Source organism: Fundulus heteroclitus, unplaced genomic scaffold, assembly GCF_011125445.2.
Source record: "Fundulus heteroclitus isolate FHET01 unplaced genomic scaffold, MU-UCD_Fhet_4.1 scaffold_669, whole genome shotgun sequence".
NCBI lineage: Eukaryota > Metazoa > Chordata > Actinopteri > Cyprinodontiformes > Fundulidae > Fundulus > Fundulus heteroclitus.
In genome coordinates, this window is record NW_023397109.1 from 620 (window position 1) to 27,256 (window position 26,637).

Sequence of the window (26,637 nt, forward strand, 5' to 3'; positions counted from 1 at the left end):
TATGCTAGGATGCTATTTGTGGATTTCAGCTCAGCCTTCAACACCATGCTCCCAGACATGCTGGCTCTGAAGCTCCAAAGCCTGGGATTATCTTCACCGCTCTGCTCCCAGATCAGTGACTTCCTCATCAACAGGCCCCGGGTGGTGAGGATTGGGAAACACACATCTACCCCACTGATCCTCAACAACTGGAACGCCGCAGGGTTATGTTCTCAGTCCTGCTCTCTTCACCCACGACCGCTCTGCTATCCACCTCACAATCATGGTAGGGAAGTTGGAGGACGACACCAATGTGGTGGGTCTAATGTCCAACAATGATGAGATCATCACAGAGATAAGTCCATAAATTGACGGGGTGGTACGCCATGAACAACCTCATCCTGAACACCACCAAGACCAAGGAGGTCATAGTGGACTACAGGAGGTCCAGGAAAACTGAACACACTCCACTCTGCATACAGGGGGAGGTGGTGGAGCGTGTGGAGAGCATAAAGTTCCGGGGCATTCACATTTCCTCCTCCATTTCCATCTCTCCTGGACTGAAAATAGAAAAATGTATGTCTCAGCGTAACACTGTGGTGTGGGAGCTGCACAGTGCAGGAGAGGAAGGATTTAGCGCAGGTGATGAGGACAGCACAGGGGATTCTGGGATGCTGTCTACAAGATCTGGAGACAGTTCACGCTGCATGACATGACATGAGTGAGCTGAGTAATTCATATCGTTCGCAAAGGGACTTCTATCAGACTTTTTGGACTCAACTATAAGTCTCATCAGATCCTAAGACTATTTGCACGCTTTAAGCTTCTCAGGAAGCGTGTTGGTCGGTGCCATCAACTGATTTCACTTATAGAAATAAAATTTCCGTGTGGAAATATAATGTCTTGTTGTTGTGTCTGCTTGTTATATGTAATCTGTGCAACCTGAGCCTGTTTGTCTAAAATAATTTTCACTATGTTAACATATGGGGACAATAAGATTCTTGATTCTCTTTGTTGCAAGGCCTGCTCCTGCACTGCCATGATCAGTGCTTATGTGTAGTCCTTCGGACTGGAACTGTCAAGTCTTTGGTAGGATTTGGTCAAGATCAGCAACTTCAGCTGTCTTTTCATGGACTGTTTTTTTTCTTCCATGGTGGTGTCACCAACTCATGCTCTTCCAGTTTCCATTTGCTGACATTCAGTAAGTGGTTAATCCATTGGAGCTATTTGTCTGGTGTATTATTGGATGATTCAATAGAATTGAGTTTGTAAAGTGCCTTGAGATGACATGTGTTGTGAATTAGCGTTATCTGAATAAACTGAATTGAACTGGAAGTTTCACCAATCCCCTGCCTCCTTGCTTAGTGTCTAGCCTGTGAATACTATAAGTTTGGATCCACCATGCACGGTGAGTAGCTTTCGTGTGCTTACTTAGTCCTCCTTCGGAAAATTCACATCTTTTATGTACTGTGGAAGAGAGGAGGAGCGTTGTCAAACAAAATAGGTTGCCTTCAAAATGCCTTTCCACAAATGATTTACGTCAAATGCAATACAGCATAATTAAATAAATAAAAAGCAACTGTGACTGTTTTTTTGTGTGTGCATCTTTTATTTATTTTTACAATGGTTGTATGTTTCAGGCATTTGCTGAATAATGTAATATTTCTGCCAGGATTTATAATCAGGCAAAAAAAGGACAGCTAACCCAAAGGTCCTTCACAAAGGGGGCCTGCGGTATTATTGGAAGAAAAAAAAGAACTTTAGCTGGTGCTGAACGTTTCCACATACAGTAACTCTTATATCGTCTCCTCGGGGAAAAAGTCAAAAAGTCTACTTTTGCAATCTGAATAGTGGAGTCGGTGAATTATTAGAGGAGCAAGCCATGATAACGTCTGCCGGTGAGTCTCAGAAGAGTTTTATCTGTAGGATTTAACTTCAGCTAGCTGCCATTGAATTAGCTGAGTCACACAGTGCTAACAACCGGCGACAGCGGACAAAACATACCGCCTGTTGGGCTTTGTAGGGTTTTATTGTAACTAAATATAATATTTACAACTATAGCTAAAACTACTCATGCATCAGAAGCGGAAATAAACTATAGAATTGTCAAAAGCAATATAGAATATATGTAGTATGGAATTGGCAGAAGTCAAAATATCACTCCGTCATCTTCAGTTTGACTCTGCGTTTAGTAATGAACCAGATGTCATTATCCGTTTTTCTTACTTTTTTTATTACACTTTGAATTGGTTTACATAGTTTGGGCTTGGATGTATGTCATGGCGTATCAATTTATAGACCTAACATTTTATCAATTTAAACCGGTAACGTGTTTCCATCACCGGATACGTAACCCATAAGCACTTTGTTTGGGTCATTACATCTTGCGTAACCTTTATTCCCTTTAATTAACTCTCCAGTTGTAAGTGTTGTACTACTATTACTCTATATCTATGCTTTATCATAATTTGTTACAACCTAAAATCGATAAATATTAATATCTCAGGTACCCCAACGCCATGAGACATGTTTTATTCCAGTGCTACAACAGGAATATAAGCGTTCCCTTTCCAATTGTTTTGGTTTGTCACACTAGAGAAGGAATCATTCTTTAAGTGGTTTAACTGCCTTTTAAAGTAAACATTTCCACATTTGAATTGGGAAAAACTGAATAGGAAGGGTCCCCTAAAATCAGTATACTAGGAGGCAGAAGACCTCAGCTCTTGCGTTGTGTTGATTTTTTGCATTACAAAAGCTAAGACTGTTAGTGAGCTTTCATTGTGTTTGTCTTTTATAAAGCTGGGATAATTTCCCTTCTTGACGAGGAGGAGCCGCAGCTCAAGGTAAATATTATTTGTACAGAAATATACCTGTTGTAATAAGATGGTAAAACACTTGAAATGCATATTTAGGGCATAACCTTTTCAAAGTAAAGTAAATAAGGTACTATTCTTTTCCCAATGTATTGTTTAAAGATGTAAAATATGTAAATCAGTTTGTAAGCAACGCTGTTGCTTGACTTGTAGGAGGTTGCTCTGCATAAACTAGACGCCCTTGTGAACGACTTCTGGGCTGAGATTTCAGGATCTGTAGATAAAATGTAAGTACAGTCAATAGCTTGATATGAAAACTGCGGACAGTGAGTCTTATAATTGGATAAGAGAATTTGCAGTGCATTTAATTTCAGTGGAGCATAACTAGTTCTCTTATATTTCCAGTGAGGTCTTGTATGAGGATGAAACATTTTTGTAGCGAGAATTTGCTGCCCTGGTGGCCTCCAAGGTTTCTACCACCTGGGTGCATTTGAAGAGTCTCTGAACTATGCTCTTGGAGCTGGGGATATCTTCAGTGTGACAGATGACTCAGAATATGTGGAGACCATCATCGGTGAGCCAAACAAGATTACGGCTGTTATTACTGCCAAAAAAGTTAATATTTAATCATCATGTGATTTTGGTAGAAATGAAAATCATATTGACATCAGCCAGACCTTAACAGGTTTTCCCCTTTTCTGTTGTCAGCCAAGTGCATCGATCACTACACCAAGCTGCGGGTGGAGAATGCCGAGCTGTCTGAGGATGAGGAGAAGAAGAGCATCGACCCTCGTCTCGAGGGCATCGTCAACAAGATGTTCCTGCGTTGCTTGGACGATCACAAGTACAAACAGGCGATTGGCATCGCATTGGAGAACCCGGCGTCTGGACATTTTTGAGAAGACCATCCTTGAATCAGTCAGTGTCCTCTAATTCCACTGAAATAGTTGGTCATATTGTATTGGAACACTTAATACCTTCTAAAATATCTCCAGATGTTGGTCAAATATATTGCATTTTTAGAATGCAAGTATGGTTCAGATTTATTCTTGCATATATTGTGAGATTTTGTCAATATTTTTTGACTTAGAATATAGTTGCTTTTGTGGTTCATTGTTTCTTGTTTCTAAATTTCCTGGTCATTTTTGTTCATTATTTTGGTTCTCTTCCCAGAATGATGTGAGCGGCCTCCTCGCCTACAGCCTGAAGGTCTGCATGTCCCTCATGCAGAACAAGAAGTTCCGTAACGAGGTGCTGCGAGTGCTGGTCAAACTGTACATGAACCTGGAGAAGCCAGATTTCATCAACGTTTGTCAGGTAATTGCTGTGAAACTCTCTGAACATCAGCTCAATAAGACGGCTCTTGATCTGAGTGTCCCCTATACAGGATATTCATTCATTTCGATTATGTTAAAAACCTGTTACCTTTAGTAGCACATATGGTCATCAGGGTTAGCGTGTATAAACAACCTGTTTAATTTCAGAACTGTTTAATCAATTAGCAATGTGAGAACTTGTCCTGGTCTGGTGAGCGGTGTTTTCTTTTGTCATGTTGATTGTTGGATGTGTGTGCACCCCTTCCATGAGGGACCTACAGCTCTAGGTAGATGTGTGATGCTTTTTTGTGATGTCCTGCTGGGAAGCATTGGGTCTCCCATCCTTGTAGATGTCTCTTTGACATATTACACCTAGCTCAGCATTGTTGCAGAAGATTCAGTACCTCACGGAAGTGAGTACACACCTCACAGCTTTGTAAATGTTTTATCTTTTCATAAGACGAAGAACAAATGCCTTTTTGATGCAATGTCAAGTAGATAGCGTACAGGTTGCATAAAAGTGTAAATTTGCTGTCCCCTCAAAATGTGCACAGTCATTAATGTCTAAACTGCTGGCAACAACAGTGAGTACATCTCTAAGTGAAAACCCACAGATGCTCCACAGGGGTTCGGTCTGGTGAAATGCTTGGCCAGGCCAGCACTTTTACCAATTTCTTTTTTTTTTTTTTTTTTTTTTTTTTTTTTTTATTATGTTTGGGGTCGTTATGTTGGATTACTGCCCTGTGGCCCAGTTTCTGAAGGGACTGGATCATGATCTGCCTCAGTATGTCACAGCACATGGTTCCCTCAATGAATTGTAGCTCCTCACAGCCGGCAGCAGCAGCGCTCATGTGGCTCCAGACCATGACACTCCCACCACCATGCTTGACTGTAGGCAAAGCACACTTGTCTTTGTACTTCTCACCTGGTTGCCCCCTCACACGCTTCACGGCATCAGAACCTACTAAGTTCATCTTGGTCACATCAAACCACATGGCATGGTTCCAGTAATCTATGTCCTGCAGACTTTCTTGTGCATCATCATTAGGAGAGGCTTCCTTCTGGGACGGCAGCCACGCAGGCCAGTTTGATTTCCTGTGTGGAGTAAGGTCCTGAGCGTTGACAGGCTGACCTCCCACCTCTTCAAGCTCTGCTGCAATGCTGGTACTGCTCATTGTCTATTTTCATCCGACAACCTCTGGATATAAAAAAGGAGGACATGCACTCTGATTGTTTGGTTGACCACGGCGGAGCTTGTCTAGAGTGGAACCCATCCTGTTACACGACTGCGTGATCTTTACACACGTCTGCCATCTTTATTGCAGGTACCCCAACTGATCCACTAGGGGGAGCCCTGTTAAAACCAGAAAGCTGTGTCACTGCATAACACAAGTCATCTTCACTTACTGGCACAGCAAACACACACGTCTACATCTTGGTGCCAGATATCACATCACACCTCCAGTGGTTCTCTAGATTAATTGGCTCGAGGGGTTGAGGTTTTGTTTTTTTGTTTTTTGACTGCAGTGTTTATGCCTGACTTTCTACAAAACAAAGTCAGCATATATTTAAAACAGTGTACTTTTAACAGGGAAATATCAGGCTTTTTAATGCCTTACTTTTTGGCATTGAAATCATCAAGTTGTGCTCCATATAAAGTGGAACAGTGATGCTTTGGTCTGAATTCCCTGTTAATTAGCTCCACAGCCCCTCTTATTCCCCTCGTTTTAAGGTGCGTCTGAGAGCATCTCATTTCGGTGTTCTCTTTAAATCCAAAGGAGGCACTTCAACCCTCGCTGCCCTCCAGGTCACTGAGCGTTCAACTTCACCCGGTTTGACCATTTTGTAGTAGTATGAGCTGGAGGACGGTGTAACGAGTTGTGTGAGTTAATACACTCAACAAGCAAATTTTGTATTTTCCAAGCATTGGGCTACAAAATGGCAGTCGAAAAAAAAAAAAAAAAAAAAGGTGGATTCACGAAACAGGTTAGCCAGAAGTCTGTGACCTTGTTTAGCCGCTCTGCAGCAAATGCTGTGATGTAACTGTTCAAAAAATGTAAAAGAGAGTCGAGAAAACTAAGTGGCTTGAAAAATACGACCCATCAGAAACACAATCCAAGAGACTCGAAATACACAACAAAACGTATTTAAGTACAAAAAAAGTGTATATGCATAATATGTCCCCTTTTATCTATAAATATCAGATGCATTTGGCAGAATTGTAGAAACTGACTTACAGTTTTTCCAGGAATAATCTTTGGCCTACACACTGCAAAATAGAACTAAAAATAAGAATTTTTTTCTTGAAATGAGAGCATGTTTCCTTGATTTGAGGAGGTAAATAAGATTATTTGCCAATGAATAAGATTTTTGCTCCTAAAATGGGAACAACACATCTCCATCTTATTTGAAGTGCAGTATATCTAATTATCTTATTTTAGGGGTAAAAAGACTCATTCCATTGGCAGATAATCTTATTTAAGTGCTCAAATCAAGCGCAAATACACTCATTTCAGGAAAATGTTACTTATTTTTAGTTCTATTTTTGCAATGCATATATAGTTATTTTAAAATCCTGTTTTTATACAATTATAGATATGTGATTTTGCTGTTTTTTTTTTAAACAAACAAACAAACAAATTAGTGATGCACGTTATTTAAAATTTCAACCGATATCGATAACCGATGATTTTCTGCTTTTCATGACCGATACCGATTCCGATACCGATAAGTTCATATTCAATATAGTTTTGCATAATCTGCAGCTTGTGCTATGAAAAAAAAATTATTAGCAGCTGTGGCTTATTTATGACAGCAAACAAAAGGTTTTTGGCCTCTTCAAATGTTTATTTTTTTTATACCATCACACAAAAAAGTCTGTAATTTGCTTTTAATAACAAAAGACACAAATCAGTTTAGAATACAAAGAGCATCCCTTAAAAATTACTGAACAAATCTATCACTTAACTCCAAAGGCATTTATGAAGTCAAAAAAAAAGTGCACCCTCAAAAATAACCACAGCAAAAGTCAAAGAAAAAAGTGCAACTTCTTAAAAAATGTTCAGAAGGCTATCAGCAAAGGTATTTCTGGAGTCAAGTCAAATAATTTTCGAACATGAATTTATCTGTTCATATAAAAATTCAATAAAGTCAATAAAAGTGTATTCTCAAAAATGAGGGTGACATGATGACGATTTTTTTCAGGTGAGCTATTAGGGTTTGTTGTGTTAAAATCCAAACCTTCTTTCCTCCTCTCGAAATTCTTGCTGAAAGGGTTTTTGCAAAATGTTGTCATCTTCTAATACCCAGTTTGTTTCTTTATTTATAGTCAAGCAATAATGGAGCCAAGCCTGGGTCCTGATAGTAAGGAACGCAAAATCTACAGGTCTTGTCCCGCTTTGGGGCTACTCTGCCTGAATAAAATTCCACCACATGCAATTAATTTATCGGCTATTTTTATCGGAAGAATTTACTTATCGGGCCGATATAAATTCCACCATATCAGCCGATATTTTATCGGTCCGATATATATCGTGCATCCCTAAAAAAATCCAATACCATCTCTTAATCAAACTCTAAACTGATTTTGAGTCTCGAAACGTTTCTGAAGCTTACAACGTATGTTTAATTTTTTGCTTTCTCTCTTCCACCCTTAGTGCCTGATTTTCCTGGATGACCCTCAGGCTGTAAGCGACATCCTGGAGAAGCTGGTTAAAGAGGACAACCTGCTGATGGCCTACCAGATCTGCTTTGACCTCTACGAAAGCGCCAGCCAGCAGTTCCTCTCCTCCGTCATTCAGAACCTGCACACCGTAGGAACGCCCATCCCCGCCGTGCCTGGCTCCACCAACACAGGCACCGTTCCCACAGCAGATAAAGACAGGTACAAAGGACTAAAAGATATTCTGAGTCACATTTTCTTGCCAGCTTGACCGATCGGTTGTGAACCGAAGGCGATTAACTAAACTAAACTAATTCAATTGTTACTTGATGGTGTTGCAGTGAAGCAATGGAGACTGACGAAAAGGCCGGAAGCTCACCAGCTGGAAAGGCTGCAGAAACCGTAAGTATTTTAGGTTATTTAGCATTGTTGTTTCTTTTCTCTGTTTAAATATCAAAAATCTTTGCTTTGGTTCTCCTCATGGTCTCTGTTTTTGCAGAAGGAAGAACCCAAAGACCAGAACGCCAAAATGATCAAAATCCTTAGCGGGGAGATGTCCATAGAGCTGCACCTGCAGTTCCTCATCCGGAATAACAACACAGACCTGATGATTCTGAAAAACACAAAGGTAGTTTAAGCTAGCGCTGAGATGGAAAAGCCAAACCTGCTTCTTAGATGAGGCGTTAAAAGTCGCTTAATGTTTGGTTCTTCGGCGTTTCAGGACGCGGTCCGAAACTCGGTGTGTCACACGGCCACAGTGATCGCCAACTCCTTTATGCACACGGGAACCACAAGTGATCAGTTCCTCAGGTAAAAACGATGAATTAAACACATTAAAGAGTTGGGTGTATACACCATAGATCATTTTGAACAAGTTTAGTGTTTTTTTTTTTGTCTTACAGAGAAAACTTGGAGTGGTTAGCAAGAGCTACTAACTGGGCAAAGTTTACAGCCACAGCGAGTCTGGGGGTCATTCATAAGGTGAGACTTGAACCCTGCGTGGCTAAAGTTGAACCACTGACTAATATAAAACTATTATTACATTTGTGATTTGTTTTTTTTTTTGTGTTAGGGTCACGAGAAAGAGGCGCTCCAGTTAATGGCCACCTATCTGCCTAAAGACACGTCCCCCGGCTCTGCCTACCAGGAAGGAGGAGGCCTGTACGCTCTGGGCCTTATTCATGCCAATCACGGTGGCGACATCATCGATTATCTGCTCGGCCAACTCAAGAATGCCAGCAACGATGTAAGTTTTTCCCTTTTTCAGGGGCACGCTTGGGAATTTTGTGTCAAAACTAATGTGGACTCTTACCTCAGAAAACAAAGTCTAATTGTCTGTGTTTATGTCTTCTTTTGCAGATTGTCCGTCACGGCGGAGCGCTTGGGCTGGGTTTAGCTGCTCTGGGAACAGCCAGACAGGATGTTTACGACCTGCTGAAGTCCAACCTTTACCAGGATGACGCCGTCACTGGTAAGCCTCTGAAATCACCAAACAGGCTTCCTGATCTTTGCAACAGGCATCTAGTCTTTCCTTAGTCACTGTTTACAAAGCAGTACCACGCAAACCTGCCATGTCTGCCACTAATTTATTATTATTAACATTATTATTATTACTACAGGGTTCCTGCGGTTCCTTAAAAAGTCTTAAAAGGCATTGAATTCTATAATATAAAACTAAGGCCTTAATTGGCATTAAAATGTCTTAAATCAGTCTTTCTTAGGTCTTAAAATTGTTACCAGGTCATAAATAGGATTTTATTTTTGTAATCCTACCAAACAGTATAATTGACACAATTATATTTTTTAAATTTACTGAACGGCTCAATGTAACTATTATTGGTTCCGTCCCGATAGCGGAACCAATAAAACTGTTGCGGCCGGACCATAGCTGTGAAAAAGAGTTGGCACTGGTTATGTTGTGGTTTTAAAACTGATTTATAGTTTATTTTAGTAGAGAACAAAACAAAGTTGTGAATTCAGTTCAGTAGTTGTTAAAATATATCTGTAATTTGTGTGTTTTAGCTTTCTTCCTATATGGGATGTTTTTCAAAATTTTTAACATGTCTACTGAGCCTGAAAGTAATGGTTTATGTTAAAATAAAACATTTGGGTGAAGTTGTCGCAACCAGGTTTATCTTGTTTATCGTGAATTTGGTCTTAACTTTTTATTTCAAGTGGCGTTAAAAAGTCTTAAAAAGTCTTGAATTTAACTTGCCTTATGCTGTAGGAACCCTGTACTAATCTACATCACAGATTTTCCTCAAAAATCCACTTTTTTATCCTATTTATTGTTTTAGCAACTAAATTAGGGAATTAATGCTTTCTACTAAGGACTAGCGTACTAAGTCCATAATTGTTGTATATGAAAATAAAAAGATAGAATATTGACATTGTTAAATATGATGAGATTGAACAAAAACTATCTGCATTTTAGTCATTGCAATTTAATTTTTATGTCGGAGCGTCTCTTGATTTAAATTGTATTTTATTATTACTTATTTTATTAATATTATCTACACACTTTAATGTGGTTTAGAAGTAAAGTACAGAGGTAAACGGGTGAGGTAGCCAGGTTACGTTTTTTTTTTTTTAGGGCTGGCTAATCTGTCTCTCAGGTAAATGCTTAAGACACTTGGATTGTTTTTAAAGTGCAGTTCAGAGGCAGCCAATGACTGAAGCCGAACTCCACAGGATGCATGCAGACCACTGTAATGGGGCAGTGAGGAGAAAAACAGGAGCTTTTCATTTAAAAATCTGTAGATAAAATGTTGACTAAAATGACTGATTTTTCAACAGATTAATAATCTCTACCCCACTGATTAGTGAGACGGCAGCCCTTAAAACGTGTCTATTTTTCATACAGATAGCTACTTTATGTTGTTCAGTGATGAAACGTTCGAATGGCAGCGTGCTGACGGTTTAGTGTGGACCCCCAGGTGAAGCTGCGGGCTTGGCTCTGGGTCTGGTCATGCTGGGCTCCAAGTCGGCCCAGGCCATCGAGGACATGGTGGGCTACGCTCAGGAGACGCAGCACGAGAAGATCTTACGCGGGCTCGCCGTGGGGATCGCCATGGTGATGTACGGACGCATGGAGGAGGCCGACGCCCTCATCGAAAGCCTCTGCAGAGACAAGGTAAAACGTATAGCCCGATAGATTTATCACCAAAAACGGGCTTGATTTATCACCAGAGGGTACAAAGCTATTTCAAAATAACCTTAAAGCCGTTGTTCTTTATTAGGCCGTTGTAGTGCACTACGTTTGATGCATTGAGCACTTTGTAGCGAACTGTTTATTTTACGTCACGTGAGGCTCGTCTGTACTCGGTGCCAGGATTCATTCTGTTAAAGTTGGCTGTGGGGAAACGACTCAAACCCAAACAAACACGGCTGGACTCTCTGCTTTCTCTCACCGTGTATGATAGGACCCCATCCTGAGGCGATCTGGCATGTACACCGTTGGGATGGCATACTGCGGCTCTGGGAACAACAAGGCCATCCGTCGCCTGCTGCATGTCGCCGTGAGTTTTGACTTCCTGTCTGGGAAGCACTTCATCCACCAGGCTGTGGCGCAGATGCAAAGGGCCCAGTAGCTTTTTAAAATTAATGCTTCGTATGTTTTAATTTCTGCTAGATGTGAACCTTTTCTATCGGCTTTCCATGTTTTCTTTTTGATGGTTTGAAAATAAAACACAGTAGCAGAGAACAAGTTTGCTCCCTCGGCTATGTTTCTGTGGTGCATCGCTGGTGTTTTGATGACTCCCTTGTCCTGTAGGGGGCGGTATCTGCAAGCTAAATTTACATTAGGGGCAATACTGAAAAAGCCACATCATCAAAAACGATTCAAGATGAGTTTTAGCTCTTTATCTGACTGCTTGTTTCTAATTAAGGTGAGCGACGTGAACGATGACGTCAGAAGAGCTGCCGTCGAGTCCATCGGCTTCATTCTCTTCAGGTAGGATCCAGAGCTAATGCCTTCATCTCTTGGCTTTTTGTCTTTCACAAAAGATTTCACAGTAATTTAAGCAATGCATTGCGAACTTAAAACTAAATCAAGTGTCGTTTTAATTAAAAGTGCGTTTGGTATAATGATTGGTAACAAAATGAGAATAAGTGATTTATGATAAAGGCTTTTTTTTTTTCTTCTTTTTACAATATGCATAAAGTGGATATATTTTTAATTATACCACAGTTATACTCCTTCAGCTTTGTTATTGCAGCTGAATCATGGGGATGGATACTTATGCAAGGCTCACTTTTCACAACTGGTAACAAAGGATCCTTTTCTTTCCACTTTACGATCATGAACTTCTTTACTTTCAGTTTATCAAACGAAATCCATCAAAGTTAGCTTTGTGACGATCACAACGAAAGGTTAAAAATAAAGAGGGGGTGTGAATACTTTATCAAGGCGCCGTATTTACAGGGACTTTTCTCTCTTACATTAATACGAATTTAATCGTTGAATCCAAGCGTTGTTTGATGGCTTGTCAAATAATAATCAGCGTGTTACACATTGAAGTCCAAAAAAGGCTCTGAATGGTTATGTGATCAATTGGCTGCTCGAAAAAAACCCTCCCTAAATCTCCGTTGTTTAGAAAGACTCGCGAACCGCAGGATTAAACTTTGTCTGCGCTTTTCCAACCCCGATGACTCACTTAGTGCATAGTCCAAGTTTGAGTCTACCGAGTTTCTCTTTTTCATTATAAATAAATAGAGCTCTTGTAAGGAGTCAGTGGCCGAGGCTAAAATAAACCTTCCTCACACTTTGATGGCAAAGCTTCCTCAGCTCTGTGCAATTCTGCTTTTTCTTGCTCCTTTTAGTCATATTTTTTATTTTTTTTATTTAGGCTGACACACATATAACTGCTGTGTTTTGCATTGTGTCCGTCCCTGAAAAATACCCTGATCTGTTGCATAAACACAAATGAGTGGCAGTTGAATACACTGCTAATGTTAAGGCTGCACAGTATCAATGTGCGCAGTATTTATATTGCAAAGTACCGTTTGGAGTGCAGTAATTGTCGGGCAATATACTCACAAGTGTTATAGACTTGCATTTTACCTGCTAATGTAATGTTTAGCGGGTTGGACAGAGGCTCACGGCAAACACAAAGTGATGGAAGCACAGATGAGAAAGAGAGGAGAGGCAGAAAAATCTTCATTTATCACTATAACATCAAGCAGCTTGAGTCTACAGACCCAAAAGTTGTTGAAAGACTGTTTTTATTCCTCTCAAATTTAGTTTATTTAGTCGTTTTCTTCTAAGGTAAATATCTTGGTGTCCCGTTGTGCTTTGGGCAGGTTCTGGTTCTCTAAAAGGATGAAAGCACAAGATGATATTCTGCAAGAATAAAATGACATCACAGCTTAGATTTGCCCTGTTCAGCAAAACAGAGGATTTTATTCAGAACATTTAGCATTTTATCTCGTCGTTCCTTCATATGTACATACCTCAGGCTGCAGGACACACGCAAGGAGAACTTCCCATTCACTCAGCAAAATAAAAATACAAAAACATCTTTTTAGGAGTGCAAGAAATTTGCCCTTTACAAAAGTTTTTTTTCTTTAAATGACTCGTGTGTTTTGAATCTAAGGTGGTGTGAGAGTGTTTAGGGCGTATTTAGACAATCCAAATTTAAGGATCGGCATAAGAATATGGTTTTATAACGCAAAATTGAAAGATTTTCCAGGTTGTCTTGAGTTTTGGCCTGAATTGGGTGGATTGGGTTTCCAACCAGCAACTTCTGTTCATTTAGTGAAACCGTCGCTCCTCATTTTCAGCTGTTTCCTGACTACAGCCGGGAAACTGAAGCTCCCTCTTCACGAATGTCAACAAACCACATCATAAATATTCCCTGTGTTTAAAGTAGGGCTGAACAATTAATCGCATTTTCAATATAATCGTGATTTAAAAAAAACGCAATTTCCAAATCGCAGAGGTCTGCAATTTTTGGCTATGTAACAATTAGGGAATTAGACACGTCCATTAGGTGTCGGTAAAATGTTTAAAGTGGGTTTGCCTCCACATGGAAGGGAAGACAGTTGCAGCAGTGAGATAATCTAAATTTATTACTTGTTTTAGAGTTTATATAATCATACAAAAGCATTAAGTACTGGTCAACCAGTTTAATACATAGACTTGCTTGTTGGCTGCACTTTATGTTCAACAAGGACTGACGTCCAATTAAATTAAAAGCTGTTCTCTTGAATAATACTCTGATCAATAGAAACATTAAAAGTTCATATTTAAAATAGTCCTTGTTTACAAACATCGTTATTTAGAGGCCATTTTTGTTGCTTGTGGTTAATGCAGAGAAAAGTCAAAATTGCAATTTTGGTTGAAATATATCGTAGGCAGAACGCGATCATTTCTGCTCTGAGTTTAGATGCTGTGGGTCTTTTAGCAACTAATCCACATGGCGAGGAAACAAATTGATTTGTTGTTTGTATATATTTTAAAACACATGATAAATTAAACTGAAAAAAAAATCGCATTAAATCGCAATATTAAGAAAAAAAATCGCAATTAGATTATTTTCCAAAAGCGTTCAGCCCTAGTTTAAAGGCCCGCTGAGGATAACGCATACATTGTTCTATGGATCAAAAGTAGGAAACAGATTTGATAAGAGTTAAATCTGCAGCTTTACACATCAAGGTACTTTGGTCTGCAAAAACTTTCAAACCCTTTTTTGAGATTTTTTAACCTTTTTGTCAAGTTACAACCTCAACATTCAATGAACTGTACTGGGATTTTATTGTAAAGCTGAAGGAAATGATGCCCCACATAATAAAATGAAATCAAACCATTTGCTTTACGAATTCGCTTTGTGTAATTTAGTATAAATCCAGCTGTTCTCTGAAGGCCTCAGTGGTTTGTTGGAGAACATCAGTGAACAAGCAGCATCATGGAGGCCAGAAATGTTGGGTAGAGAGTTGTGGAGATTATTAAAGGAGGGTTAGGCTGTAAAATTATAATATGTAATATGTAAAGTTATAAAAATCTCGCGCCGGTCAATCCATCGTCTGAGAAGTCACAGCTGCAGTATTACCAAAGCTTAACGTTAGTCTTATGGTTACTCTGGAGGAGCTACAGATATCGACAGCTCATCTGTTGCTCTTATACACCATAAATCTGACCTTTTGACCCAGGATGAAGAAGAAAACCATAAAATGTCCCGTTTGAAGTTTGCTTCAAACCATGTAGGGGACACAACACAGCCCTGTGGAAACAGATGCTCTGATCAAATGAGACCAATGTTGAACTTTTAGGCCTACATATGCAGGACACTGTAAGAAAAAAACTAAGACTGTAGATCACCCTGAAACCACCCCATCTTTTGGGGTGAAACTTGATGGTGCTACTCCTATACGTCAGGGACGATTCTATAGCAGGAAGGGGAAAGTTGATTTGACGGTAGATGGAGCTAAATAATGGGATAATTCTGGAGGAAAGCAATTTAGAGGCTGAAAAAGATTCGAGTTTTTCACGTTCACTTTCCAGCAGAACCACTCTAAACATGCAGCCGGAGCCGCAGTTGGTTTACAGCAAAGCATTTTCAGGCTTAAACAAGTCCAGATTCTTTTTTTTTTTTTTTACAGGTTTTTATTTGTAAAACACTTTCAAATATCCTTCCTGTCGCTTTATAACTACCCTTTGAGATGGTCGCTTATATGATATCCAAATAAAACACCTTTTAAAGTTTGTGGTTGTAACATGACGAAACGTCAAAGGGTGTAGGAACCCCTTCCTGCGAGGCACCGTAGGTTTTGTTTCCTCGTCACCGTGCAGCGTTCCTTACAGGCGGCCCTTTGAGATCGAACACGCACCGTAAAACCGTGTCGTGTTTTAAAGAGTTCGTCTTTGCATTTATACGCAGCTTACGTGCTCTTCCTGCCTGAAGTCCTCGTTCTCAGCCAAGAGGATGGTGTTCAGCAGGACGCCCCCTGGTGGCTGCGTCGCCTGCTGGCACCGCAGAGGACTCTGGTAGCTCACTCGTCCGATGCCGTTCCTCATTCCCCGCTTCATGAACAGCTTGGAGTTCTCGGCCACGGAGGATTTAAACGAGAGGCTGGTGAGGGTCCAGTCGGCGGTGCTCGGGCCGAGCTGCCGCCCCTGCCTGTCTCTGGTGGTGCAGCTCTTGTAGTCGCAGGTGATGTAACGCGCGAACGCCTCCCTGAAGGTCTTATTGAAAAGCGTGTAGACCAGGGGGTTAATCCCCGACGACACGTAACCGACCCACACGAAGATCTCCATCAGGCGGGAAACGACCGTCTCCACGCAGCCGGAGCACAGGGCGGAGGTGATGTTTGTTATGAAAAACGGGCACCACATGACGACAAACAGCAGGAAGACGATGCCCAGCACCTTGGAGGCGCGCTGCTCGTTGCTCAAGGTCTGCATGGACTTCTTGCCCATCGTCGACATCCTGCGGAAGGATATTTCCTTCTCCGTGGGAGCGCCCATCGTCCCCGCGCTCGGCTTGTCCTGGAGCCGGGAGAGCCGGACGTCCAGCATGTTCGTTTGCTCGGCCTGAGGCGAAGCCAAGGCCGGGTCGCTTTGGAAAACCGTGGAGATGGGCGAGGAGCTGAAGCGCTGGGACACCTTGGACCGCAGCAGGTAGACCTTCTTGCGCAGCACTTGCACGGTGAGCAGGTAGATGATCATCATGATGGTCAGAGGGATGAAGAACGCCGTCAGGGAGCCGAAGATGATGAACTCTGAGAAGGTGTCTGGTTTCAGCAGGCACGTGTGGTTGCCGTTGAAGGTGATGTTGTTGTGAAGGTTCCTCAGCCCCTTTATTGGGATTGGGATCGCGATACCTGGGAGGCAAGAAGATGCAGTTAGGACTGGCAGAAAGCATCGGTAATTACTCTGCTTCTACCTGTGCTTAAAATGAGTAGAACGATCATTTAAGGCAGGGGTGTCAAACTCATTTTGGTTGAGGGGCCACATTCAGCTTAATCTGATCTCAAGAGGGCCACACGAGTTAACTCATTGCAAGATTAAATAGAACTAATAAATGTGGACTTGTTGTTGATTTTTATATTAAATTAATTTCACTTTTACACAATATATTATGAATAACCTCAGCGTTTTTAAGAAAAGTATGTGCAATTTCAACAATACTTTTAGTCAGTTAAACATTTACTTGTGCATTATGCATAAGAACTGATCACAGTGATTATACAATGTTGGAAAACATTTATTCACATTTTTTGGAATTTAAAAACACTGTTCTGCATGACAAAATACATCAAACAGATAAAAATTGAGAAAATTATTAAATTTTTCCACACCTGAAGCTTAACCTGCTAATTAAAACACAACGCCCCTCGTGGACAATATAGGAACTGCATATATTCAATTAAACAAAATACATGTTTTTTTTTTTCAATAATTGTTTTATCATTCTCTTCCTTTTATCTTGTCCACTTGTGAAAGTCAAATCTGATGAGCTCTTTGTGGCATCTTATTGCCACATTGCCAGACAGGACACTGGAAAAAAAAAAAAAAAAATATATATATATATATATATATATATATATATATATATATATATATATATATATATATATATATATATATATATATATATATATATATTTTATTTTTTTTATTTTATTTTTTTAAATAATGATAATGCATTTAGCCACAGGGCCGGACTAAATTGTTTGGCGGGCCGGATCCGGCCTGCGGGCCGTATGTTTGTTTGACACCCCTGATTTAAGGCGTGATTTTAAAGGTTAATGATCCATTTCTCATGGGTAAATGTCTTTAGAAGAACAAGCTGGCTTTCCCTGAAGTGATTTTATGTCAAAGCCTATAATAAGCTTTTTAAGTCGAGGACATTATGGTATGTTCATGGTCAGCTACAACACTGTTGGGTTTTCGTTGGCGGTCCTTTTTAAATAACCAGTAAGTCATAGGAAAACTCCCAGGATAAATTGGCCTCGACACAACCTTCCATCACATTCCCTCCTCTACCCCACGTCTTTCCCATTTATGTAAGGTTTCTTTTTCTTTTCTTTTTTTTTTTACAGCCGCCGGCAAATATTTGGGTCTTGACATCAGCTGCCAAAAGCCTTAAATCTAAAGCTTTTGTTCTTAAAGGGGAAAAATACTGACCAAAAAAATAGAGACGACTACTTTAGACGTTTTGTGTGACTAATAGTCGGTGGAGGGATGAGCCGTCCATTTTTTCCCAAAAGGGCCAGATGAGTAACAATGACTATGGGATCATCGGCTGAACTCAATTATTCCCAGAATATACCAGATATCAAAGTCTAAAACTGATGTTTGACTCCAGCGGTATCTGGTTTGGACTGAACCGTATAAGGATTATTATTATTAAGGTGGTTAAAGTCACCTTGGGCTCATTAAGGATCCATCCAACAGGCTGAGTATCTTTATTGGGATGCAAAGGAAGAGCATCGTTCAAGTATGGCAAACAAAGCAAAGGGAAGAAGTCTTTAAGGGGGGTAAATACTTTTTCTCTGCGCTTTACGTGCAGCAATGTTGACTCCTGATGCAGAATGTAGAGTTTTAAACAAGTAAAGGCTGCAAGATGTGTCGTCTTGTGTTGCTGTTCTTTTGTTGGGCTTTTAGCCTACTTCGTGTTGTCAGACAGGTCTTATAACAGGATCTTTGTTCTATCGGTCGGGTAGTTATCATGCACTGGAAAAATGTATCTAAAAATAAGTAAAATGTTCTTAAAGTTAGTGTATTTGTCCTTGCTTTGAGCAGGTGAATAAGATTAATTGCCAATGGAATGAGTATCTTGACCCCTAAAATAAGATAATTAGACATCCTGCACTTGAAATAAGATGATGGAGATGAGTTGTTCCTGTTTTAAGTGCAAAAATCTTATTCCATTGGCAAATCATCTTATTTACCTGCTCAAATCAAGGACAAATACACAAATTTTAAGAACATTTTACGTATTTTGTTCCGTTTTTGGAGTAAGCGTGGGCGTGGCTAGTGAATATCAGCCAATTAAATGTGGCTAATCATAGTTAATTCATAGCCTAAAAGTATTGGTTCACATGTTGGTTCCCTCCATTGTCGGTAAAACATAAAATCCTAAACTGAAAACTGCGTTTTGTATTTACTCATTTTTGACGTTACAAGTTTTTCATAATCTGACCAATGGACACAGGAGAAATCTGTAAGATGTCCGGGACGTCTAAAAGGCAGGATGCGGGTCCGGAGGTCGTGAAACACCCGGATGTGTTTACTTGGAGGGAGGATAAGTCGTGTGCTTACCGATCGATATGAGCCAAACGAGTGCGATCTTGGCCAGCGCTTTGGCTCTGGATTTGTACTGGCTGTGTTGGATGGGCCTCTTGATGGCGATGTAGCGATCCAAGGAGATGGCGCAGAGGTGCATGATGGACGCCGTAGAAAAGAGCACATCTAGGAAGAGCCAGATGGGGCAGAGGAAATCCGGCAGGGGCCACCTAGAGTCTGAGGAGAAGACGACGGTGGTGAATATGAAGCATTTTCTGGTACAGTGGTCATCACTGGGTGGACCAGGGCTTTTAAATTAGCAGCTAAATGACGGAGCTCGTTTAGTTTTCTAATCTGCTTGCCCAGAAAAAACTTTTTCTCATTATTATGGGAGATTTTAATGCTGCTGAAGAGATTGCACATTTTACATGTATCACATGTTAAAACATAAAAATCTGATGTTTGTTTATTCTTGTGAGGAATGTCTTTACTGGAAACTGAGGGTCGGCTGCCTGTTTATGGAGCTGGAAGCTCTTCATGTAGATTGCGGCTGAGCCTCAGCTCAACAGTAGTGTTTATTTTGACTTCCAGGCGTAAAACTGGCAAGAAATCTGTTCTGGCTTTTGTCTCCCACTCTATTAACTCTACAGAATACTGGTTTGTGGAAATATTTCCTATTTTGTTTGCTTATTATGATCATGTCCACTTCATTTATGTTTCTGTGGGGGGAGGTTAACTCACAGTTTGGGTCAGTTTGGAAACATTTTCATTGACAGACGCGGCGCCCTCTCCGTCTCTCTCTGGCGGTTTTTGTGAAATGTTAATTAAAGTTTTGTGATGAGGATCAGCAGAACGGGTCCGTGAAAATCATCAAGCTACTGCAGAGCTTTTCACTGTTGTTCAACTGAGTCTTAAAGGTCTGGTACAATATTTTCTTTTTTTTCCCCAACAATTTCATGTTTATCTGGACTTAATGTTAATCCTAACAAAAGCAGCAAAGCTACACATGCACACAGGCTCTGTACAAGGACTTTAAAAAGTCAAAAAAGTAAAAAAAATCCCAAATACACACAGATAAGTACAAGTTCTTAAATTATATTTTAAAAAATCAAGCTAGTTTGTTTATTTGTTGTTTTATTTTATTAACTTGTTTTGAGAAAATGCCTGGCAGCATTATGCTGTGGCTGAACTACAAGCCCCATGATGCAATGGAGCAAGAAGTCCTGACGAAAAGGACGGCAATAGCTCGCTAAAATCCTTCTTCATTAAACGTTATAGTGTTTATTAGCAGTATTTTGTACTTTAGGTGCTGTTGTTTTAGTAATCTATATGTAAAATCAGCCAAAAAAAAAAAATAGCTATTTAGCTTAATAAAGTTAGATTTAACTTAGTTAATTGAATTTAGACCCGTGGGTGGGTAAGGGTTTCACTTTTCATAAACTCTGCTGTAATGAATTAAGTATCCAGTGTCAAATGAATGGACATCTAAACGATTTACCCTCTGGGTTAAACGTATAAACGGAGCTAAGAGGCGTTTATGGTTTTAGCACGAAGGTAAAGAACATTTCTAGGATGGCTGTGTGGATTTCTAGTGCGCACACACGCCAAGTATCCACCGCCCCATGCGTGTTTATTTTTACCCCTTGGCCAGCGCTGCTTTTAGCATTGTTCACATATTCTAAGGACGCGTTCGTCCCGCTTAAAACCAGCTTTAATTTACGGTGATCCTCCTGTTCCTTGTCGTTTTTAAATGTCGTCGCTGGCTTTAGGGGTACGGGGTCCTGTGCCGTATGTCTGAGGGTCTCTAACCCCCCCGCCCATTGCTCTGGTATGAGGTGCTGATTCTCCTCCTGACAGTCTCACATTGTTCAGTCGGCTCTGTTATGCCTCACTCCAGCCTCATGTACACATTGTATGTCCCTGTTTATGTCTCCTTGACCTCCTCCTGCACACGCCAGCTCTCTGTGAGCTGCATCTGGTCTGAATGGAGGCTAAAGACGGCTGCGCGGGTCTGCAAAGATCCCAGGGGTAAAAAAAAAAAAAAAAAAAAAAAGACGCCTCCTCGTTATAGTCAGGCAAGAAGAAAGTACAAGTCATTACCACGCGAAAGAAAATACTCAAACTAGACTTAGTTACACTTTTTTTGTTACTTATCTTTTACTTTTTTTCTCCCCCTTTTGTTTTAGCCTGTCTTGAACTTTTCCCTTTCTTTTGAAATCCAGCCTAAATGTGAAACGTCTTGGCTTCAAGGCTGTCGTGGCTTACGATGGAGGTAAAATGGAGCCGCGGCGGCAGAAAGCATTCAGCTCTTGTGAAAACCATCGTGACGGAGGAAGCCTGGTGTTGCGCCATGGTCTGTGTGAGACGCATAATGACTATCTGGGCCATTACCCTCCAATTGAATTAATGAAGAACAGCCTCGCCGCAGCGCCGTCACCCCTGGAATCGAGGTGTTGCGTTAGAATAGAGGCGTAAATCAGCCGCCATGAAGCCGTTTTTTATTCAGGATAGTGAAACAGATCTAAATGGAAGCTGCATTGTTTCATATTTTTCTTATTAATCCACTAGGAAGCGGTGCAGCTTAAACCGCGCAGGAAACTGGATTAATTGTTCATAATCTTTTTGTTTCTTCTCATCTGAACTGCTCGACTCGTAGTTTCCGGGGTTTTATTTAAACGTTTAGGACTGAATAAAGTAAAAGTCGTTGCTCCTACTTTTACTTTCAGCTTCTCTTGAGTCATAACAATTTTTAGCTTCATCAAAAAGAGTTTGCTTTAAACAGCTTTTGTTAGGCTCTCCTTTTTTAATTTACTAAATCACTGCTCGGTCCATACAGGTTGGATTTGATCACGGTTGGATTGGAAAAGGGGAAAACTTGGCTTTTCGTTCTATAACAGGGTTCCCGCGGATCCTTAAAAAGTCTTAAAAGGCATTGAATTCTGTAACATAAAACTAAGGCCTTAATTGGCATTAAAATGTATTAAATCACTCTTTCTTAGGTCTTAAAATTATAATAAACAGTAAAATAATTGACACAAATATATATTTTTTAAATTTACTGAACGGCTCAATTGGTTCCGTCCCGATAGCGGAACCAATAAAAACTGTTGCGGCCGGACCATAGCTGTGAAAAAGAGTTGGCACTGGTTATGTTGTGGTTTTTAAAACTGATTTATAGTTTATTTTAGTGGGGAACAAAACAAAGTTTGTGAATTCAGTTCAGTAGTTGTTAAAAATATATCTGTAATTTGTGTGTTTTTTAGCTTTCTTCCTATATGCAATGTTTTTCAAAATTTTAAACATGTCTACTGGGCCAGAAAGTAATGGTTTATGTTAAAATAAACATTTGGGTGAAGTTGTCGCAACCAGGTTTATCTTGTTCATCGTGAATTTGGTCTTAACTTTTTATTTCAAGTGGCATTAAAAAGTCTTAAAAAGTCTTGAATTTAACTTGCCTTATGCTGTAGGAACCCTGTATAAAATATTCGCTGCTTCGGTGCGGCAGGATGAAATAAAAAAAAAAAAGATCCTCCCCGTAATACTTACTGTAAAGGATCGTGACGAGTGCGATGGGCATCACCAGGACTCCCACCAGCAGATCGGCGACGGCGAGCGACATCAGGAAGTAGTTGGTGGCGTTCTGCAGCTTCCTCTCGAGCGACACGGCCAGGATGACCAGGATGTTTCCTCCGATGGTCGGGACGATGACCAGGACGATGAGCAGCGCGGCCCACCTCAGCGGGGCCTCGGGCGGCTCGCCTGCGTGGGAACCGTTGCCGAGCTGCTGGGACATGATACGGCGGGCCGGAGCGTGGGCGGTGGCTCTGATCTCTCTGCTGTCGGACGCTCGGTCAGCATGGTCACTGGGTCCCGCAAGCAAAGGCGCAGGGGTCTGCTGGAGCCGCTCAGGGTCGGAGCACGAGGCGCATCGTCACCCTGAGCAGAAGAAGAAGGTCTCTGAAAGGGACGCCGGGTTTGGAGGGGGGGGGGTGTGGAGTTAGCGGCGCCGCTGCAGCAATAATCCCATCACGAGCAGAACTTCCACAGCAAGACGTTCACAGAGGTCCTCCCTTTCCCACGCAGACGATTCTCCCCGTCATCCACTTTTTTTTTTTTTTTTTAAAAGGAGAAAAAAGTTTCACCTTCTGCTCTTTAACGGCATCCCCAAGTTAATAGAAAAGACTCATTTAGATTATGGCTCTTCTAGTTTTGTGTCTAGGTTCTCCGTCTTTCTAAAAAAAATGTCCAGCAGATGTTCGTTGTTGAAAGCTGTTTATTTTTTTTAAGAGGTGCCGGTCCGTATCAGAAACTCACCTTTTTTTGTTTTTTTTGTTTTGGTGGCGCTTTTGCATTTCAGTCCGTTTTTAAGTATCGTCTCCCCAGCCGAGCCTGGAAAGCAGCGCAGCTCTAGTGCCAGACGCGTTACGGTCTCCGGTTTGTTCCTCCACGGCGTTTATCGCTCCCCTTTCCCCCACAGCAGAATGGAGGGGCAGCGGTTAAATGTGTCCCAGGCTGCAGCCGTCCATGATGTGGGCTTGGCTCTGCCTCCACGCGTTGGAAGAAACCTAAAGCGATCGCAGGTTTAAAACTTTCAGATGTTGCCTCCCTCCCTCGCTGGGTCTGGACCAGAGTGTGTAATCGGCTCGCGCTCTCTCCTGTCTCATTCGCTGCCCCCCCCCCCCCCCCCCCTTTCACCTCGTGAGCCAGACTCTATACGAAACAGATGAATGTCTCCTCGTTGGACACGTGCCAGCGGTTCAGGGAGGTAATTTCCCTCAACACAGCCGTCCCACTGTTTATATTTGCCACTCTATTTCCACCCCCATACGAAACGAGCAGTGACCCGGGGTGGGGGGGGGGGTAGCGGTGGTCTGTTGTGGTTATACTGTAAAGCCTTTTTTTCCCCCCACCTTTCACCCCCACTGATTGTTAGCCATGTATGATGAGAGAAGCACAGAAGATGTGAGGACCTTCAGTGCATTTCTCTAACAAAGATCAGTAAATGGCTTTTATTCTGAACATTTAACATGGAAAATGGTAAAAAGACGCATCATTATAGCAAGAGGAAAAATAAAAATCTTTAGGGGTTAGAACAAAATGGAAAAAAAGACAAATTCTGCTAAATGTATTGTTTAATTTCCATCTTTTCTCAGACACTGCACCTTTAAAAAAAATAAACTGTAGAAATTGTTAAATTATTGAGTTTCTGGAATTATGACGATGAGATATTCTTGTTAAAAAGTGTAAACTAAATTAAGACGGGTTTGCTAAAGGCCATCTAGTTACTTTTTTTGTATTTACCGTCCCTCCATGGACGCTTTGTGGCATGAATAGTTCAGGAAAAAACGTATTTCAGACATATTATGTACATTTTCTTTTACATTTTGGCATTACTTTTGTTATTATGAGGTCTTACTAACCAAGATATATCACTCCATGTTTTTTTTTTTTTTGTTTCCCTAATTTGTTTTTGACTTACTGGACATGGTCTAGACTTTAATTAAATGCAAGTGTCAACAAGGAAACCCTCCCTGGTTTATTGGCTTTCTATTATAACCCAGGTTCTTTTCTTTTGCATGTAGATGAGTGCCGGTAATAGACACAGGCGAGTAAACGAGATCTGCTCTTTTTCACTTTGTTACACGGCCAGATGTTGATGATTTCTGCAGCTTTTATGAGTTAGAAGAGCTGCTGCCTCTAACAGCGCGTTAGCAAGACCAATACGGGACTAAATAAAAAATTAAATTCAATAAGAATTGAAGGAAGGTTTTTTTTTTTTTTTGGGGGTGTTTCCATGTTAAGGCCAACATTTTATCAGATTATAAACACATTTTATTAAATACCTCGTTTTAATGTTTCCCTAAAGGTTTTTAATGACCACAGTCCTAAAATTACTTGAAGCTTGTGTAACTTTTAGCACTAAGTTCATTTTCCTCCCATGTTTTCTAACTTTTTTAAAGTGATTTCCTTATAATTTTAAGGTCAGGGTGAGTGACGTGAGGCTGAGATGTCTTGTTGTTGTCGGGTGTTCGGTGCAGATCAGGATGGAGAACGCACCATGACTCTGGTCCTCAAGTCCAAATGGAAACTAGAACCAACTAGAACCAGAAACTAACCAATAAAGTAAAAAAAAAGAAATCAATCATCTCCGTTGTGTCAAGCACGGGGTTTTCCCCTGAAGGCGGCGTTCAGCGTCCTTATCTACTGTTCCGTCTTTGTCTCAGCGCCTCTATGTTGTAAACCTGCATCGTTTTACGTGGCGCCCATGTTGTGTGGTGTGGTTTGGGAACCACTTGGAGCTTTAAACTGCTTCCCCTTTAATTATCCCTCTCCTCTGTGTTTTTCCCCACCAGGACTCCAGAGCAGTGTCCCAGTGTGGTGTCTCTCCTGTCGGAAAGCTACAATCCGCACGTGCGCTGCGGTGCCGCCATGGCGCTGGGCATCTGCTGTGCCGGGACGGGCAACAAAGTGAGTACTTCTGACACGTCTGGCTCTTCGGGTCAAACGGTCCTTTTTTTTTTTTTTCCCCCAGTGTCCTGTCTAGCAATGTGGCAATAAGAATTGATATCTTAATGCCAAATAGAGCTCGACAGATTTTACTTTCACAAGTGGAGCAAACAGCTTTCGCCATAATGCTCTGCTTGATTTGTGCGTGCAAATAGCTTTATTGTGATTCCTGCAGGGAGAATGTCAAATTATATGGACACTACAATGGGAAAGTAGGAGAGTAAAAGAAAAACAAGAGAAGGAAAAAAAAAAGAAAGAAGAGGTGAAAGAAAGAAGAGATAAAAGGAAGAGAATGATAAAACGTCCTCTGTCTGCTCCATCACCTGGAAAGAGACACAAAAAGAACAGCACAACCAACAGACATAAAGCAACAGATACAATCGTGTAACACCTTCATACCATTGCTAAATCATATGTATTATTATTTAAGCTGACATGTGTAATGTGATACCTAAAAAAAGAAAGTAAATAAATAAACGGTCAAACGGTCCTGCTTCCACGTCCTCTTCACCGGTTCTGATTAGCCGCTGTCCGCAGATTTAAAAATGTCATTTTTTTTAAAAAGCGGTATTATGTTTGGAGTCATCATCGCCCACTTCCACAGCACCAGTCCAGCACGTCCAGCCTTGTTTCCACTCCATCTTCCATCCTCCTGGCACAACGCGTGCGTCAGCGATGTGAAGATAATCCCCGCTGAACGAGGACTTCATTAAAGCAGCTGGTCGATGCCTCATTTATGAAAGTTACGCAACAGAAGACTTCAGGCTCTTCTCTCCTTCTGTGACCCCCCCCCCTGCAGAACATCCCGACACACTTTTACCTTTGCTTCGTGCACTTTGGTTACCGTCTGAAAACTCTTTTATTTTAGATTCACTGACTTGTCCTGTAGTTTAAGGAGAATCGAGGCGGAGGGGGGGGGGGACTCAGATGTGGAAAGTTCACGGCAGATTAGCTGCTAAAATGATCTGAGTTGGCACTCTGTGGTCGGGCCTTACTCTGTCCTTGTGATCGGGTTCTCTGAAGTCCAAACAGGAGAGCGGGGAAGGCGGGTGTAGGGGTGCCGTTTAATTATGTGATCGGTCTCAGGTAGCAACGTTTTTCACCACATCAGCTGTTTTTGTCTCTCTGGATGTA

General features: G+C 41.1%; 2 protein-coding genes across 2 annotated transcripts in view; one reads left to right on the top strand and one right to left on the bottom strand.

Moving 5' to 3' along the window:
* Nucleotides 1–3,258: 3,258 nt before the first annotated feature.
* The window catches only part of LOC118556360 (26S proteasome non-ATPase regulatory subunit 1-like), a 42,964-nt gene continuing 19,585 nt past the window's right edge, over nt 3,259–26,637 (top strand). The window contains exons 1-14 of the mRNA XM_036133725.1: nt 3,259–3,366; nt 3,501–3,710; nt 3,966–4,109; nt 7,765–7,991; nt 8,111–8,171; nt 8,269–8,397; nt 8,491–8,579; nt 8,672–8,750; nt 8,842–9,015; nt 9,129–9,240; nt 10,706–10,902; nt 11,192–11,287; nt 11,657–11,721; nt 25,350–25,464. Coding sequence (XP_035989618.1) covers nt 3,337–3,366; nt 3,501–3,710; nt 3,966–4,109; nt 7,765–7,991; nt 8,111–8,171; nt 8,269–8,397; nt 8,491–8,579; nt 8,672–8,750; nt 8,842–9,015; nt 9,129–9,240; nt 10,706–10,902; nt 11,192–11,287; nt 11,657–11,721; nt 25,350–25,464 — 1,728 coding nt within the window. The 5' untranslated portion in view covers nt 3,259–3,336. The remainder of the gene's footprint in view (nt 3,367–3,500; nt 3,711–3,965; nt 4,110–7,764; nt 7,992–8,110; nt 8,172–8,268; nt 8,398–8,490; nt 8,580–8,671; nt 8,751–8,841; nt 9,016–9,128; nt 9,241–10,705; nt 10,903–11,191; nt 11,288–11,656; nt 11,722–25,349; nt 25,465–26,637) is intronic.
* LOC118561570 (5-hydroxytryptamine receptor 2B-like) lies at nt 14,796–22,980 on the bottom strand. The gene is made up of 3 exons (XM_036133726.1): nt 22,543–22,980; nt 19,033–19,233; nt 14,796–16,589 (listed from the first exon to the last, which is right to left on the bottom strand). The coding sequence occupies exons 1-3, from the start codon at nt 22,787–22,789 to the stop codon at nt 15,637–15,639; spliced, it is 1,401 nt and encodes a 466-aa protein (XP_035989619.1). The 5' UTR covers nt 22,790–22,980; the 3' UTR covers nt 14,796–15,636.